The sequence below is a fragment of the Fukomys damarensis genome, unplaced genomic scaffold (genome assembly GCF_012274545.1).
Source record: "Fukomys damarensis isolate Sample0158 unplaced genomic scaffold, DMR_v1.0_HiC HiC_scaffold_4, whole genome shotgun sequence".
Classification (NCBI taxonomy): domain Eukaryota; kingdom Metazoa; phylum Chordata; class Mammalia; order Rodentia; family Bathyergidae; genus Fukomys; species Fukomys damarensis.
In genome coordinates, this window is record NW_022900916.1 from 37,922,861 (window position 1) to 37,939,671 (window position 16,811).

At 40.2% G+C, this 16,811-nt stretch overlaps 1 protein-coding gene and 2 pseudogenes across 1 annotated transcript; 2 read left to right on the forward strand and 1 right to left on the reverse strand.

Moving 5' to 3' along the window:
* Window positions 1-5,953: 5,953 nt before the first annotated feature.
* Window positions 5,954-7,691, reverse strand: LOC104868618. The gene is given in 5 exon segments (XM_010633474.1): window positions 5,954-5,997; window positions 6,000-6,716; window positions 6,811-6,894; window positions 6,897-7,076; window positions 7,079-7,691. Coding segments are annotated over 5 exon segments (1,638 nt in total).
* A 186-nt stretch (window positions 7,692-7,877) lies between these two features.
* LOC104868655 lies at window positions 7,878-14,942 on the forward strand (annotated as a pseudogene).
* On the forward strand, window positions 10,229-10,927 carry LOC104868643 (annotated as a pseudogene).
* Window positions 14,943-16,811: the final 1,869 nt, after the last annotated feature.

The following is a 16,811-nucleotide window of genomic DNA, read 5'->3' on the forward strand; positions in this document are numbered from 1 at the left end:
GCTGCTCCAAAGAGGACTGACATGGAAGTGTCTACCGGAGCTCCATGAGTACCCTTGAGACTCTGATCCTTCTAACGGTTCAGATGCCACACTGGCCAGAATCTAGAGCATAACTGTGTCGGGGCTGTAGTTCTTTCCTTTTTAAATCTTTCTTGTTTTGCAACTAAGAGCACTGAGTCAAAGGGAGGAAGAAAATGGGAAAGGGACTACATAAGCAGCCACAGAGGGGCGACAGGATAGATTTGGAGTTAGAGACTGGGTTAAGCCTCACTAGCTCAGCATTACAGAGCAAAGTATGTTGAGCTCCCATTTCTTCCTTCCCCAAAATAATGCAATTATCAGTTGTATTCCTATACATCATCAATGAAGAATCCAGAAAGGAAATTAAGATAACAAGTGCCACTTACAACCACCTCTGAAGGAATTAAATACTTAGAAATAAATCTAACCGACAAAGGTGAAAGACTTGTATGTTGAAAACTACAAAATGTTCCTGAAATTAAAGAAGGCCTAAATCAATGGAAAGACATCCCTTGTTCAAAGGTAACATTGAATTTAAAAATTTTTATCTAATTTAATTTTTTAAATAAGAGAAACAAGATTTAATAAACCAATGTTATCATCATCCAGCAAGGGGAATTTCCATAAATTGTAATGGTTTACAAACTTGTTATATTTGAAAAAGACAAAAAGATCTATATTTGACACAATAATCATCATCGGTTTACTGATAACTTCCACCTGTACATTTTCTTAAGGGAAAGAAGAACCAACTACATCAAATGGACCTGGCCAGCTGAATGACGTGCACACAGATGTGACAATCAATTACTGGACTAGCCATCGAGTATGATGGTAAATGTCAGGAGAAAGGTGACCTGAACAGTGCAGGACTGGGGCAAAATATGCCTCACACTAAATTTTGTTCTGTTTTGTTTTTTGTTTGTTTTTTTGAGACAGGGTCTCACTGTGTAGTTGAGACTGACCTGGAACTATGTAGCCCAAGCTGGTCTCAAACTCACAGTGATACTCCTGCCTCAGCTCCCAAGTGCTAGGATTACAGGTGTGCACCACCACACCTGGCTAAATTTTTTTTTAGTAATTGCAATCTTTAAACTATTTCTAAAAAGATCTAATCCACATTTTCTTTCTTTTTTGGTACCGGGGATTGAATTTGGGTCCTTGCGCTTGCGAAGCAGGCGGTGGCACCACTGAGCTAAATCCCAGCCCCTAATCCACATTTTCAAACCTCCATCAGAACCCCAATTAATTATATCTTCAAAAATAATAATAAGTATGTTACTTAATTCTGTGTTCATGTCTGTATTGAATTTTACAGAAGGGGTACTGCAGTCTCCTTTTTCAAACTCCTTGTTTACAGTACCTGAGAGGTTATCCTGGGTGTACCAGGCCCGTAAGGACAGGACGTTATCAGGTCACTTCGGTATAATTCATTAAATTATTAGTGTAGTACTATTACAGAGTATTAAACAGCATCTAAGAAGCCGGAAAAAGCTTATGTTCCCCTCAAATTGTCATTTGAGAGCTAATAAATGAAATTTAACTGATAAAGGTAACACACAGTTCTAAAGAAAGTTTAAAAGTAGTTATATATCTGTGCATAACATACTATTATTAGTCTTTTTATATAAATAAATATATATATATATATATATATATGTCAGTAAATTTACTGCTTTTTAAAATGTCCTTGCTTCTTACCAAATAAACACATTTTGTTACAATGGCTAAAAACAAAGTTAAATATGAGACAAATGACTCAATCAGATCAGATGAAGCTGCCTTAATGTCTAGAAAACTAGACCAATCACTAAAAAAATAAAAAGAATTTCTGTTGAATAAGGGACAGAAAAGTATACAACTTCCTGAAATGAGTCAACAGTGCCATAAAGAAAAATAACATTCAGGAGAGTATACTTAGATAGTACAATATATAAATAATGAAGACAATAAACTAAAAAATTGAAACACTGTACAAAATTCATACAAATACCACCTTAAATATATGCAAGACGCCAAATAAATTTTAAACATAAGTGTGAAATTTAAAAAGGCACTTCATATAACAATGGAGATAGTATTTCTTTATACATGGTAACTACAAGAAATCATATTTTCTTCATGTACATTTTGTGCCTAGTCAAGAAATAACATTTTAAAGAAAAAGGCAATTAGACACAGCTTTTTTGAAAATACTAAATCATTAAACTTGCAGCTATTTAAGGCCTCCTAAAAAACCTAGAGGTAATTCAAATCAGAGATTAGCCTAATAAAGAACTGGCTCTGTACATAGCAGGCACAGTGAATCTGACTAAATATTACGAGTTCTGTACTCTACTGGGGTTGTCTCTCTAGACCAAGTACCCACTTTTAATTTTATAGCACTATAATCATGCAAATATGCCAGAGATTACAAAAAAGATAAATAAAGTAAGGGTACTAGGATGTTATTGTCTCTTCTGCAGTCCAGAAACTAATATATAGATAAATTACATTCCCACTTCATTGCATTCTGTCCCTATCCCCATTCAATTGTCAAACACTTTCACCGATTTATTTATTTTTTGGTCCCAGGGATCGAACTCAGGCCCTTGTGCTTGCGAGGCAGGCGTGGAACTACCTAGCCAAATCTCCAGCTCACCAACTTACTTAATTGGTCTCCAACTTGTTGGTTTCTAATACTTTTCCCACTTTAGGAAAACTGAATTTTCTACAGATACATGGGCTTAAGTGGTTAAGCAGCGTCACTTTTACTTTTTTATTGAGAAACATAAATATCAAAAGAGATTAGCATATTTAAAACATTTAAGAAAGGAAGAGCTGCACAAGAGTGTAGTTAACACTAATAAATTAGACACTTAAAATGATTAAGGTGCATTTTGGTTTTTTTTTAATGATTGCATTTTGGGGTTTTTTTAAACCACAATTTAAAAGGGGAAGGGCAGTATAAGCATGGTTTTGGCTTAGTTTTTGGAAAATAAGGGTATCTCAAAGATCACCAAGTTTGTAACATACCATGTAATTTGGGGAAGAAAAGGGGAAAAATGAAATTAAAATAGCCTTAATTCGTAACACTTACCGTGTGGTCGCATAAAACCTAAGTTCTTTCTCCTGTGAGATATCAGGTGGTTAAACTTTTCGTGAGAAAATTACAGAACCAGTATCAAGGGCACAAGACTGTTCCACTTGTGCCATTATTAGTTACAAACTCCAGCCGGGCGTGGTGACTCACGCCTGTAATCCCAGCACTTGAGAGGCTGAGGTAGGAGGATCACTGCGAGTTCGAGACCAGTCTGGGCTACATAGTGAGTTCCAGGTTAGTCTCAACTACATAGTGAGACCCTGTCTCAAAAAAACAAAAAACAAGCTACAAAATTCTGTGTGTAACTTAGGCCCTTGGTTTTTTGGTGGAGTTTTTTATTTTTTCTTTTAAAGACAGTTTTTACAGAGCATTGGCATGGACCCAACTTTGTGGAAACCATAGAAAAATAAGGTAAATATTAACTTTAGATGCAACTTAGCTAAATTTACTAAGTGATCTTTATCAAGACTAGTTCAGGTTTCATCTACAAGTAGGACAGAAAGGAACGATAGTTCCTTCTTGGGCCAGAGACTTGGCTCAGTGGTGCAACTGCCTGCCTCGCAAGGGCAAGGTACCAAATTTGATCCCCTGTAGCCCCCCAAAAAGTTAACTTCTTCCAAGTAGGGACAATCAATGTCTTTAACCTCTATGGAAAGTGAAAAAAAAAAAAGTAGGCTTAAAAAGTGTGCTCAATACAGTTACGAGGGGAGGAGGAATAAGCTTCTAATAAACTATGAAAAAGAGAGGCATAAGAAAATGTAATCACTACTGTGCAAGAGCTATGACAAAAAGAAACCACATAAACCCTAAAACAGTGCTACATGCCACTCACACAGTGTGACTACAATACCTTTATCAAGAAGATAAAAAAGACAAATGTCTGACAAACCAAAAGAATTACAGAATTATATGTCTGTCCAAAAAACTGGGTGCCAAGCAAGAAAGAGTAGTTGATGTATTCAGACCTCTCAACCTTGATATTTTCTCCATTCCCGAAGCCATGCTGTGAAGACTAGGCCTTCAGGGCTGCTATACCATAGAGCCACTGCTTTGAGACATAGAGAAGATACTATGGCACATGTAACTGAGGAATATGCTGCCAGCTCCAGTGTGATAGAAAGCAGAAGTCATCTCTCATGGTGAGTGACCAATTAACCAGGACACATCATTGGAGGTCCTGATTTCAGCCTTTCAAAAAAATCTTTAATGAATATCATCATTTAGATATCCAGAAACAGAGTTGTGTGGCTTGTTCTCATCACAACTGTGGCGGCCCAGCGGTCACAACAGGAACATGCCTGAGGTGGGGAGTGAGGATTGAGAAAGGAAAGAACACTCAAGCCTGAGCGGAGACCAAGAGAAGTCTGATTTATTTCACAGAAACAGCTCCTTTTATAGGCTCACATCAACAGGAAGCACCAAGGAACTATTTGCATCTTTATGCAAAGACCGGATTTTCTGACTCTTTACAAAGAACATCAGATCTGTGGCTGTCTCTTTGAGTTTCTCCCATTGCAGAGTCAAAAAACAATTTTAACAAGCAGAGTCCTAGAACACTAACAAATGTTACATAGATTGTATCAATGCCTTGAGTGTAGAGGTGAAGAATGTCAAACGTCTAGAGGGCCATGGCCGGGCTCCCACACATGACATCCACAGTTTTGCTTTAAATCTTAAGGATTTCTCAACAAAAACTAGACTGATGGCACCTCGTTTTATTTTGCTGAAAGGACCAGATTGTCAGCCACGCTTTAAATAAGAATCTTACTCTTAAAGAGTAGATGTGCATATCTTGAAGGGTGTAAATAATACCTTTTATTTCCAGAGCACTGCTATGCTCATCTTTATTATATTTGGAGTATGACGTGTTATCAAACTCAAATGAATTAACTGCTGAGAGGATAGGTTTGCGAAGGCCATCTTGGTGGAAGGCCCAGATTGTAGTGAGACCTCTATGCCAGAGTCTCTCCACTTGTTGATATGTGAGCTTGATAGGTCAAAGACTACTAGGACCAATGACAACGAAGAATTACCACACATGCAGTTTTATGAAGGGTGATGGTATGGTGGGCATCAGTCTTGCTGAAGACAGTTACTGCAAAAATGTCTACAATATTGTTACAGGTAGAAGTCTTTCCAGCTGGTATCCATAGCAGACTTGTAACATAAAGCCATTCCAGCTGGAAGCAAATGGGTTTTGGCAAAATTAGATTTGAATTCCATTTGGCACACAGCTTTGTAGTTGATTCTAAAGTCTCACAGAGCTTGACAGTAGTATGAACTCTTGGTGAGTTGATCATCTTGACACAGAGACTATTAACATAGCTGTCATTTAATGAAGATCTATCAAGCGGATGCCTGAACAAAGCACTGATGACCTGAAAATGAAGGATTTGCCTCTGCTCTTAGTAAATAGAAGTCTAGCAGTAAACTCTTTCCAGATTCAAAATCTGCTGGTCCTTGGTTTACCAACACAGTTTTCCTGAGGAACATATCTATGCACTTTCCTTTAATCACAAGAGGATTTGGAGTCCTAAATGCCCTCCTCTGGCCTTACTTTGGACCAGAAATAATGGCTAACCTTTGCCCAACACTCCTTACTCACTTAGCCAATAAAGCGTGAGCCTTTTCATTACATACTTTATTCCCAAAGTCTAGGATTCAGTGCTTGCTTCGGCAGCACATATACTTCGGCAGCACATATTCCCAAAGTCTAGGATTCAAACATTCACTATGATCATTCCAGAAGCGCATTCAGTCTGTTGATGATCTCCTGCCTATAAAGTCAATCCTTTCTGAGTGGGGTGAAACAAATAAAGTAGAATCTTGATGACTATGGTGCTGAACATATTAATTCTTGTATTCGTGTCGTTCTTGAGATTCTCCCTTTTTCTATACCTATAGGGGTGGCTTCGGAATTTGTACCAATCCCCCCTGGAATATGCTCTATTGTGATAATATGCTTTCTGATCATGACTATTAAAGAATCGATGTTGGTTATAGTATTTATTGTGATCCTTATATTCATTTTCTTTAATACTGTTTTCTTCTACATCAACAGCATTTACACCTTGTCCAAAAAGAGAAGAACTACCAAAGGGCAAGTGTAAGATCTTCTGGGTTTTCTTACTGAGAGATGTAAATTGGAGCCAGGCCTGCCTTCTATAGTCTCTTGCTATGGCCATAACTCTGACTACAGAGTCTCTTATGTGTCTAGTAGTACAAGGTTGCCAAAGGCCTGCATCCATACCTTTAGATATTATACACCTTGCTTTTCTACCATCAAACCGTGGGTTATGAACTAAATCCTCCATGTCTTCCCAGAGCTTACGCTGACACTGAGTCATATAAGCCATATAGCTAGCAGCTCAAGCTGTATGGTAAAATCCACAATCCATGACCTCCATTTCTTTTGAGGTAGAATCTAGAGGAGATGTTGTGCTTCGTCTTTTGCTGTGCTCTAATGCTTCTACAATGGGATCTTCAGCTGGTGGATTTGGTTGGAAAGGAGAGGTATCCTTGGACACAGGATATACCTTGTGTCCCATGAAGGAAGAAGGGTGACAATCAACAGGGTCCTTAAAAACTTCAATGGTGACATTTCTCAAAAAAGTATGCAATGGGGCCGGGAATTTAGCTCAGCGGTTCGGTGGCCTGCCTTGCAAGCGCAAGGACCCGAGTTCAATCCCCGGTACCAAAAAAAAAAGGATGCAATGGAGGAACCAAAAGTTTTTTAGAGGTTACCCAGTTAGGTTTCCCTTCACATGATTCTGTTTCAGATTGTAATGTTACCTCTTTATAACACCTCTCTGTTCCATTCCCTTCAAAAGGCCTGTGAAACTAGACTGGGTGGGGTTAGTTGGCTGCCCTTTGTCATCAGCTGTTGGGGATTTGCAATCACCTTCTTCACCTATTGATAAATTTTCTTCCTTAGCTGTGGAGAGGTCCCAAGGAACTGCAGAACTCTCATTGACCTAGAACGATGAAGCCTAAAACAGCTCTTGGACTGCAGATCACATATTACTTGGGACATCTCAGCCACTTGTGTCTGGAGATAGAGGATGGCATCCTGTCCATGCTGTGAAGCAGAAGACTCTATGGGTAAATCCTCTTTGATCTCAGAAGAGTCCAAAGATTCCTGGGGAGCAGAAGTAGAGATGAAGGCAAAGTCTGATAATTTTGTGATAGTTTGTGTCTCTGTCTCAGAGATCTTATTATCAGAATTATTTTGAGCATTTTTCTGGCTTTCCAATGGATTCTCAACAGAAGAAAGTCGAGAAACTATCCTTTGTGAGCTGCTGGCACAACTCTCAGAGGAGGAGCTGCTGTCTCCAATGGGAAGAGGAACACTGCAGCTAGAGTGATGTTTCCCAGAGGATGGCACCTTAGATTTAGACATTTTATCACCATGAGAGGTGCTAGGCTTTTCATCGTCACTGCTGACCAGATGTGTGTATTCAAGACCAGGTCTTAAGGGTTCTTTACTGACAAAATGGATGTCGTCTTCGTTCTCCTCCGCCGCAGACGTGGGAGCCTCGAGTCTGGAGGGAGAGACCGGGTCCACGACCTCAGGCCCCGGGTCACCCATGTTTCCAAAGCCCAAGAGAGAGGATGTCCCTGCTGCGCCCCTTCCCGCCTACACCTCCTTCCCGCCCCACCCCCCATGCATGCTGATGCCTAATTTAATTTTTTTTTTTTTTTTTGAGACAGGGTCTCCCTATGTAATCCAATCAGACCTTGAACTCACAGTGATCCTCCCACCTTAACCTCCTGAATGCTGGGATTGCAGGAGTGCACCACCACTGGTTAAAGATAATATTCTAAAGTTATCAAAGCTGGACATGGTGGTGAATATCTATATTGCCAGCACTTTAGGAGGCTGAGGCAAGCGGATCACAAGTTCAAGGACTGCCTGGACAACCTAGCAAGACCTAGTTTGAAATAAAAACTAAAAGGAGCTGGGGACGTAGTTCAGTGGCACAGTACCCCTGAGTTTTGATTCCTAGTACCTTTTCCTAAAAACATGTCAATACTACATAAATAAAACTACAGATTCAACATAATCTCTATCAAAAGTCTAATAGTCTCTTTTTCAGAAATGGAAAAGCCAATCCTCAAATTCATACAGAATTGAAAGGAGCCCTGAAGAGCCAAAACAATCTTGAAAAACAAGAATAAAATTGGAAGACTCACACTTCTCAAATTCAAATTGTAGTACAAAGCTACAGTAATTAAAACACTATGGCATTGGCATAAGGATAGAATGTAGGCAAATAAAATAGAATAGAATGCCTAGAAATAAACCCTCGTATATAGGGTCAATTGGTTTTTTGTTTTTCTTTTGTGGTACTGGGGATTGAATCCAGGGCCTAGCATATATTAAGCAAGTGCTATACCACTGAGCTACACTAATAACTCTTCAACCCCCATCTTTTATTTTTTTTTTATTTTTGGTACTGGGGATTGAACTTGGGACCTTGCTCTTTTGAGGCAGGTGGCAGAACCACTGAGCTAAATCCCTCCCCGCTTTTAAAGACAGAATTTCACTAAATTGCCCAGGCTGGCCTTGAACTTGTGATCCTCCTGCCTCCTGCCTCCCAAGTAGTTGGGATTATGGGCCTGTGCCACCATACCCAGTGGCCAGTTGGTTTTCAACAGAAGTATAAATGCCATTTAAGGGGAAGAAAACAGTCTTTTGAACAAGTAATGCTAGGAAAACTAAATATCCAAAGAAATGAAGTTGGACCCTTACTTTACATGATGCTACAATTTGAACATGGTTTGTTCCCATCAAAACTCACATTGAGGCTTCATTCTGTAATGTAAGTGTTCAGGTTTGAAGCCTGAAATGGCATTTAAAGTCATGAGGGACCCACCCTCATGAATAGATTAATAGATAGTTGTTTTTCTTGAGAGGCTGGGTTAGTTTTCTGAGACTGGATAAGGTCTTGGGGAATGGAATTGAGCAGGCTGTTATAAAACAAGCTCAGCTTCCTCAGCTTGCTGTCTTGCTTCTGCTCTCATTGTGTCATCATGTGACACCTTCCTCCTGCATCCAGCAGGTGCTTTTGCCGTGTGATGCCATCCACCATGTTAGGTTGCAGCACAGTGGGGCTGCCAGATCATGGACAGAACTGTCAGCCAAAATTATGACTTGCCCAGCCTTAGGTCTCTTTTTTTATGGCAACACAAAACAAATGAAAACACATACAGTATACAAAAATTAACTCAAAATAGATCAAAGACCTGAACTTGAGAGTTAAAACTATAAAACACTTAAACAAAAACATTGGAAAAAATCTGCATTACATCGGGTTTCATGGATATGATATTAAAAGTACAAAAAAATTTAAAAAATAGATAAATTAGATTTCATCAAAAATAAGAACTTTTGGGGGTGGGAATGTATGTCAGTGGTAGAGCACATGCTTAGCATGCACAAGGTACTAGATTCAATCCCCAGCACCAAGAAAATACAAATTAAATTAGAAATAAACTTTTGTGTCAATAAAGCAAAAGACTAGATGGGAGAAAATATTTGCAAAACTCACATCTGAATTTGGGATACTAATATTCATACTAATATTTAATACATTTAAAAAATTCCTAAATCTCAATGCTGTCAATTTTTTTGATATTTTTTTTTTTTTTTTTTTTTTTTTTTTTTTTTTTTTTTTTTGGTACTGGGGCTCGAACTTGAGGCCTTGTGCTTTCAAGGCAGGCCGTGGAACCACTGAGTTAAATCCCCGGCCCTCTGAATAATATCAATTAGTCAAACAAGCTAATTAAAGAAAAGGTGAAGGCTTGAATAGACACTTGTCCAAAGAAGATACACAAACAGCCAATAAACACATTAAGAGGTGTTCAATGTCATTAGCCATTAGAGAAACGCAAGTCAAAACTACAATGAGATACCTGTGTATATGTAGTAGATTGGCTAATTCAAACAAAGAGAAACTAATAAGTATTGGCAAGGGTGTGGAAATTCAGTACTGTAGGGACCTGCAGTGAGTATTTAAAACAGTGTAGTGGGGGAGCGGGGGGCGCTGACCCAGATGTTCACTCCTGGGTGGGGGGGGTGGGGGGGTGGAAGCGCCAGGCCCTGCTGGGGTGGAGGGGACACCACAGAGCCAGGACGGGACCACCGCAGCCACCATGAGTGATCAACAGCTGGACTGTGTCTTGGACCTAATGAGGCGCCTGCCTCCACAGCAAATCAAAGAACCTCAGTAACCTGATCGACCTGGTCCCCAGTTTCTGTGAAGGTCTCCTGTTGACCAGCCACTGAAAATTGCCGGGGAAAAAACGGTGGGCAAAGATTACCTTTTGTGTGACTACAGCAGAAATGGGGACTCTTACAGGTCACCATGGAGTAACAAGTATGACCCCCCTTTGAAGACGGGCCCATGCCATCTGCTCGGCTGAGAAAGCTGGAGGTGGAAGCCAACAATGCCTTTGACCAGTACCGGGACCTGTATTTTGAAGGTGGTGTCTCATCTGTCTACCTCTGAGATCTGGATCATGGGTTTGCTGTAGTGACCCTCATAAAGAAGGCTGGAGATGGATCAAAGAAGATGAAAGGCTGTTGGGATTCCATCCATGTGGTAGAAGTGCAGGAGAAGTCCAGTGGCTGCACTGCCCATTACAAGTTGACCTCCACAGCGAAGCTCTGGTTGCAAACCAACAAATCTGACTCAGGCACCATGAACTTCTGTGGCAGCCTCACCAGACAGATGGAAAAAGATGAAACTGTGAGTGACTGCTCCCCACACATAGCCAATATCGGGTGCCTGGTAGAGGACACTGAAAATAAAATCAGAAGTACACTGAATGAGATCTACTTTGGAAAGACAACGGATATTGTCAACAGGCTGAGGTCTGTGCAAACTTTTGCAGACAAATCAAAACAAGAAGCTCTTGGGCTGGGGATTTAGCTCAGTGGTTCGGTTGCCTGCCTTGTAAGCACAAGGACCCGAGTTCAATCCCCGGTACCCAAAAAAAAGAAGGAGCTCTTAAGAAGACTTGGTGGAGGCTTTGAAGAGAAAGAAGCAATGTTAAACCTCTGCTTCATGCTGACTGGCCACGCCATGCCCTCATTAGGCTCCTCTCTTAGAAAACTCATTTTCTGCTCCCTCTCCCTCGCCTCTGCCCTCCCTGACAGGTCACATAACAACTTGCATCATGGACCTCCCACCCACCGACAGTGCCATCTCTCCCCGAGAATAAAGCCTGATAACTACTCTGTCTGGCTCTCAGGCCTGCTTCCCACCACTTATTGCTAGTGAAACTCTCGAAATTTCCATAGAAACTGTGTTTTTTGTTTGCCTCGGCCCTGTCTCCCTCCCCACCCCTCCATTTAGAGACATAAAATACACCGTCTGACAGCCACCTGCCCCTCCCTCCCACCTTTTTGTTACATTGGTGTTAAGCATGCAAAACAAAAAATTCTATGAAAAACAAAACAAAACAGTGTAGGCCTTATGGAAAAAGAGACCTAACTAACACATGACCCAATATTTACACTTCAAGCTATATAATCTGAAAGCAGGGACTTAAATAGTTATTTGTACAAAATTTTCGTAGCAGGATTACTCACAATAGCCAAAAGGTGGAGATAGAGTCAGTAATTTAGTTCAGTTGTTCCCCGGTACCAAAAGGTAGAGATGATCCAAACATCCCACCAGTGGATTCAGAGATCAACAAAATTGATCTCACAGAAAGCAGATGATATAATGGTATAACATGGACAAAATGAAAGCATTATATGTAGTGAAATAAGACAGGCACAAAAGGATATTGTATGACTCCAGTTCCGTGAGGCACCTAGAATAGGCAAATCCGTAGAGCCAGAAAGTAGAATAGAGCTTTCCAGGTCTGGTGGTGTGGAGGTGGGAAAGGGAGCTGTTGTTCAATGGGCACAGAGTTTTTGTTGGGGACAATAAAAGAGTTTTGGGTATGGCTAGTGCTGGATGGCTGTACAACAATGCATATTTAATGTCATTGGATTTTAAATGAACAAATTGCTTAAAACAATAAATATTATATATAACTATGACTAAAAAGAAAAATGAAAAAAAGCTATAAGGAGTGTAATGAGAATTATATGAAGTGACATGGAAAAGCTTGATTCTTTCGCACTGTTGGTTTCACTTCTCTTTTATCTCTGCCATCCTTCTTCTGGGGCCACCCTATTGATCCTGGGAGTCTGACTAGTCACCAACATGCTAGATATATGGTTGGTTTGAGGAAGGGTGATCTTAGCTTATGTCAGGGTGTGACTGAACATCGTAATATTTGAGGTCTTTTCTGAGTAGAGACAATTCTGTGTTTACTAATGTAGCTTCTTCTTTGCATAAATGGCACCACTGTTCATGCAGATAAGAACCTCGACGTCACCCTTGACTTCTTTAACATCCCACAACCAGTCATCAGCAAATGTTAACAAGCGCACCTTCAAAATATACTTTGGACTCTATTCCCCGTCCCCTCCTCAGCTGCCACCCTTAGCTGCTATCCAAGGTCACTTGGGCCACTCAAGAGCTTCCTCTCAGAACTTCCTGTTTCTTCCCGGCCTCCTACAATGTATTCTCCACTGATGCCAGAGTTGTCCTTGTCAAAGGATCACATCATTCTTGTGCTCAAAACTGACCGATAGCATCTCATCATACTTAGAGTAAAATTCCAGTTGCACATCATAACAGACACTACTGACACTACTGACCCCTGACAACTTCCTGGATCTTATTTGCTGCCATTCTTTTTCTTTTTTTTTTTAGCTCAGGCTCTCTGATGTGTGCTGTTTCTTTCACTGGACCTTACAAGTACCAAGCAAGCACCTGCCTCAGGACACTGGCATGAAGGCTTCCTCTTACATCCCCACTTCCCTCAGTTCCATCCAAATGCTTTCCTCAAAAAGGCATTCCTTACAAATTGCTCCAGGGAAAATAAATACCTAGATATAAATCCAATAAAACATATGCAGGAGGGCCGTGGATTTAGCTCAGCGGTTCGGTGGCCTGCCTTGCAAGCACAAAGACCCGAGTTCAATCCCCGGTACCAAAAACAAACAAACAAACGAACAAACATGCAGGATCTCTATGATGAAAAAATTGTAAATAATGATGAAAGAGATCAAAGGCAACCTAAATCCTTAGAGAAGCGTACTGTGTTCATGGTCTGGAAAATTCAGTGTAGCAAAGATGTCAGTTTCACCTAAATTATTTTCCTAAACCTCACATTTTAACACAGTTCCTAGCAGAATCTCAGGAGATGACAGCTCTGAGCATGGTTGAGTTTGGCATCTCTAGTCCTGGCCAGAAAATGGTGATGGCAGAATTTCCACAGTGTATCAAATACGAATCTCACCGCTCAGCTCTTATCCAGCTTTAGCAGTCTCAGCTCTACTGCGTGGAGAATGAATGGGATTTGCACAAAGTCCAAGCTGAGCTGAAATCCAGACTGCAGTGGTGACATCTTTCTCTTCTGGTTGTTAGTAATAGTTCACCACACAATTAAATGTCATCAGAAGACCACAGTGTTTAGAAGGATGAATTGTACTCCTAGTGAGCATTTATTATGGAGACAAATTTAGAAAATAAGCTTGCAAAACTGGGACCTATTTGGATTTACCACAAAATGTCAAGATATTGTGAGCAGTTGGTTAATATTCTTGTAAGTAGATTTTTCTAATAACAGGTTGTTGAGGAGAGCCTGGGCTACATAATGAGTTCAAGAACAGCTTGAATTACATGGTGAGACCCTGTCTCAAAAATTAAAAACAAAAAAATTTTTAGTGAGTTGTGTGGTAGACACAGACAAGCTTATTTGTCTAAGATTTGTATGGAAAGGCATTAGAATATCCTAGGCAATTTTTGAAAAAGAATGAAGTGACAGAAATTGCTTCCTAATATTAAGGCTGACTCTGCAAATTTTCTTTTCTTTTTCAGTAAGTTTACTGGTACTTTTTAGGTATACAGTAGTATAGTTACATTCATCATTGGAATTAAATGAAAATTTTAAATTATAAAAGTTTTAGACAAGAACACAGGAGCTCTTTTCCAGCTGGAACCACGAGGGTGCTGGTGAGAAGGAAAAAAAAGGTTCTTCATGTGCCAAAAACCTCTAGGAAAAGTGAAGACATTCACAGAGCTGAAGGTAAAAGGGTTTGAGAAAGAAGTTTGCCCAAGATACTTTCAAAGGCAAGGAGGAAGCTCATCTATAAAAAAGCTGGGGGCTATCACAAGAAATGTAGACAGATGTACAGCACTAAGATTCAAAAGCTGAGGAGGTCAAGAAAAGCTGGTAGCTCCTATATGTACCTGCAGAGCCCAAGTTGGTGTTTGTCATCAGGATCAGGGACATCAATGGTCTAAGCCTAAAGGTCTGCAAAGTGTTGCAGCTTCTTTGCTTCCATCCGATCTTTAATGGTACCTTTGTGTAGCTCAACAAGGCTTCAATTAATATGCTGAGGATTGTGGAACCATATATTGTATGCGATATCCCAACTTGAAGTCAGCATACAAACTAATCTACAAGTGTGGTCATGGCAAAAATCAAGAAGAAGTGGATCGCCTTGACAGATACCTCACCGATTGCTTGATCTCTTGGGGAATACGGCATCATCTGCATGGAGAAGCTGATTCATGAGATCTACACTGTTAGAAAATGCTTCAAAGGGGCAAAGAATTTCTTGTGGCCCTTCAAATTGTCTTCTCCATGAGGTGGAATGAAGAAAAGACAACACCCCCAAAGAAAAGAAAAGACCACCCATTTTGTGCCAGATGGAGATACCGGAAATAGGGAAGACTAGATCAACAGGCTTATGAGCAGGATGAGCTGAGGTATCTACCAGGGTATTTTTATAATCTGATCAGTTAAAACAAAAGTGCCTGCTCCCCGTACCCCCTCAGAAAAAACCACAGGAGAAAATCTTTGCACTTATATTAGCCAGAGTTCTTAGATTTGCCTTGAAAATCAAACCAGATGAGAGAATGCTGATAAGTTGGACCTAATCAGAATAAAAAATATTTGCTCTGCAAATGACACTGTTAAAAGACTGAAATGAGAAATTAACATTCTGGGAGAAGATATTTGTAAGATACCTATTTAAAAAAGCCCTTATAAGGGGCCGGGGATTTAGCTCAGTGTTTCGGTGGCCTGCCTTGCAAGTGCAAGGACCCAAGTTCAATCCCTGGTACCCCCCCAAAAAAGGCCTTATATCTGGAATATAATATATATATATAATATATATATACATTCATGAACTATAATTAAAAAACAAATAATCCAATTAGAAAATGGATGACATCTCACCAGAGAAAATATAATAGCCAGGCACAGTAGCGCATGCCTGTAGTCCCAGGTACTTGTGAGGCTGAGGTAGGAGGATCACTGGAACCCAGAAGTTTAAGATGAATCTGGCCAACACAGGTGACACCCCATCTCAAAACACAATCCCCCTAAATAAACAAATAAGAAAATAAAAAAAGACTATGTAGATGGTGAACAAGCATATAAAAAGATATTCGACATTGTTAGCCATTAAAGAATTGCAAATTAAGCCATAAGGAGATATTACTACACACTTATCAAAATGGCTAAAATTGGGCTGAGGGTGTAGCTGAGAGGTGGAGAGCCTGTTTAGCATGCATGAGGCCCTGGGTTCAATCCCCAGCACCACACACACACACACACACTCACACACACTCGCGCGCAAGTGCGCGCTCACACACACACAATAGGGATTAACACCAAACACCAGCTAGGCTGCAGAGAGACTAAGTCACTCATACACGGCTGAGGAACAAAAAATAATACAGCCGCCCACTTTGGAAAACAGTTTGTCAGTTTCTGGAAAAAAGAAAACATGCATACATTTACTATCTGATGAAGCAGTCATACTCCTGGGCGTTTATCCAAGAGAAACAAAGATTTATTTTCACACAGAAGCTTGTATACAAATGTTCATAGCAACTTCATTTAAAGTTTCAGACTGGAGACCAACAGATGTCCTTTACTGGGTGAATGGTTAAATGAATTACGGTTCATCCAGGTCAGAATGCTACTCAGAAATAAAAAGGGCCACACATTGATACCTGTGACAATTTGGATGGATCTCAAAAGAATTATGTTGGGTTAAAAAAAAAAAAAAAGCAGTTTCAAAAGGATGCTCACTGCGAGATCCCATACTTGTGGAGACGGAGAATGGCTCAGCTTCTGCCAAGGAGTTATGATGGCGGGGAGGGATGGGTGTGGCTGGAAAGGGATAACACCAGTGTCTTGTGATGACAGGAGTGGTTTTTTGTTTTTGTTTTGCTTGCTCATTTTTAAGAGTTGAGCCAAGACCTTGAATATGCTAAGCAAGTGCTTTTCCTTTAAGTTACAGTACCAACTTTTATATTTTTAATAAGTTTTATGGAGATATAATTTACTTACACGGCTGAGTACCTTGATTGTAGTGGTGATTGTGCAAGGTTATGCATGTGATAAAATTACACAGAGCCATACACACACACACACACATACACACATGCAAAGATATGCATGCGTAATGGAGGAAATCTGAGCGCATTCTGTGGATTACTGGATGAATTTCTTGGCTTTGTTATTGTGCTGCAGTTGTGTGAGCTGTTCACACTAGGGGAGGTCAGGGAAAAATTCATGGGTCTTCCCTATATACTTCTTTTTTTTTTTTTTTGTCAGGTTTGTG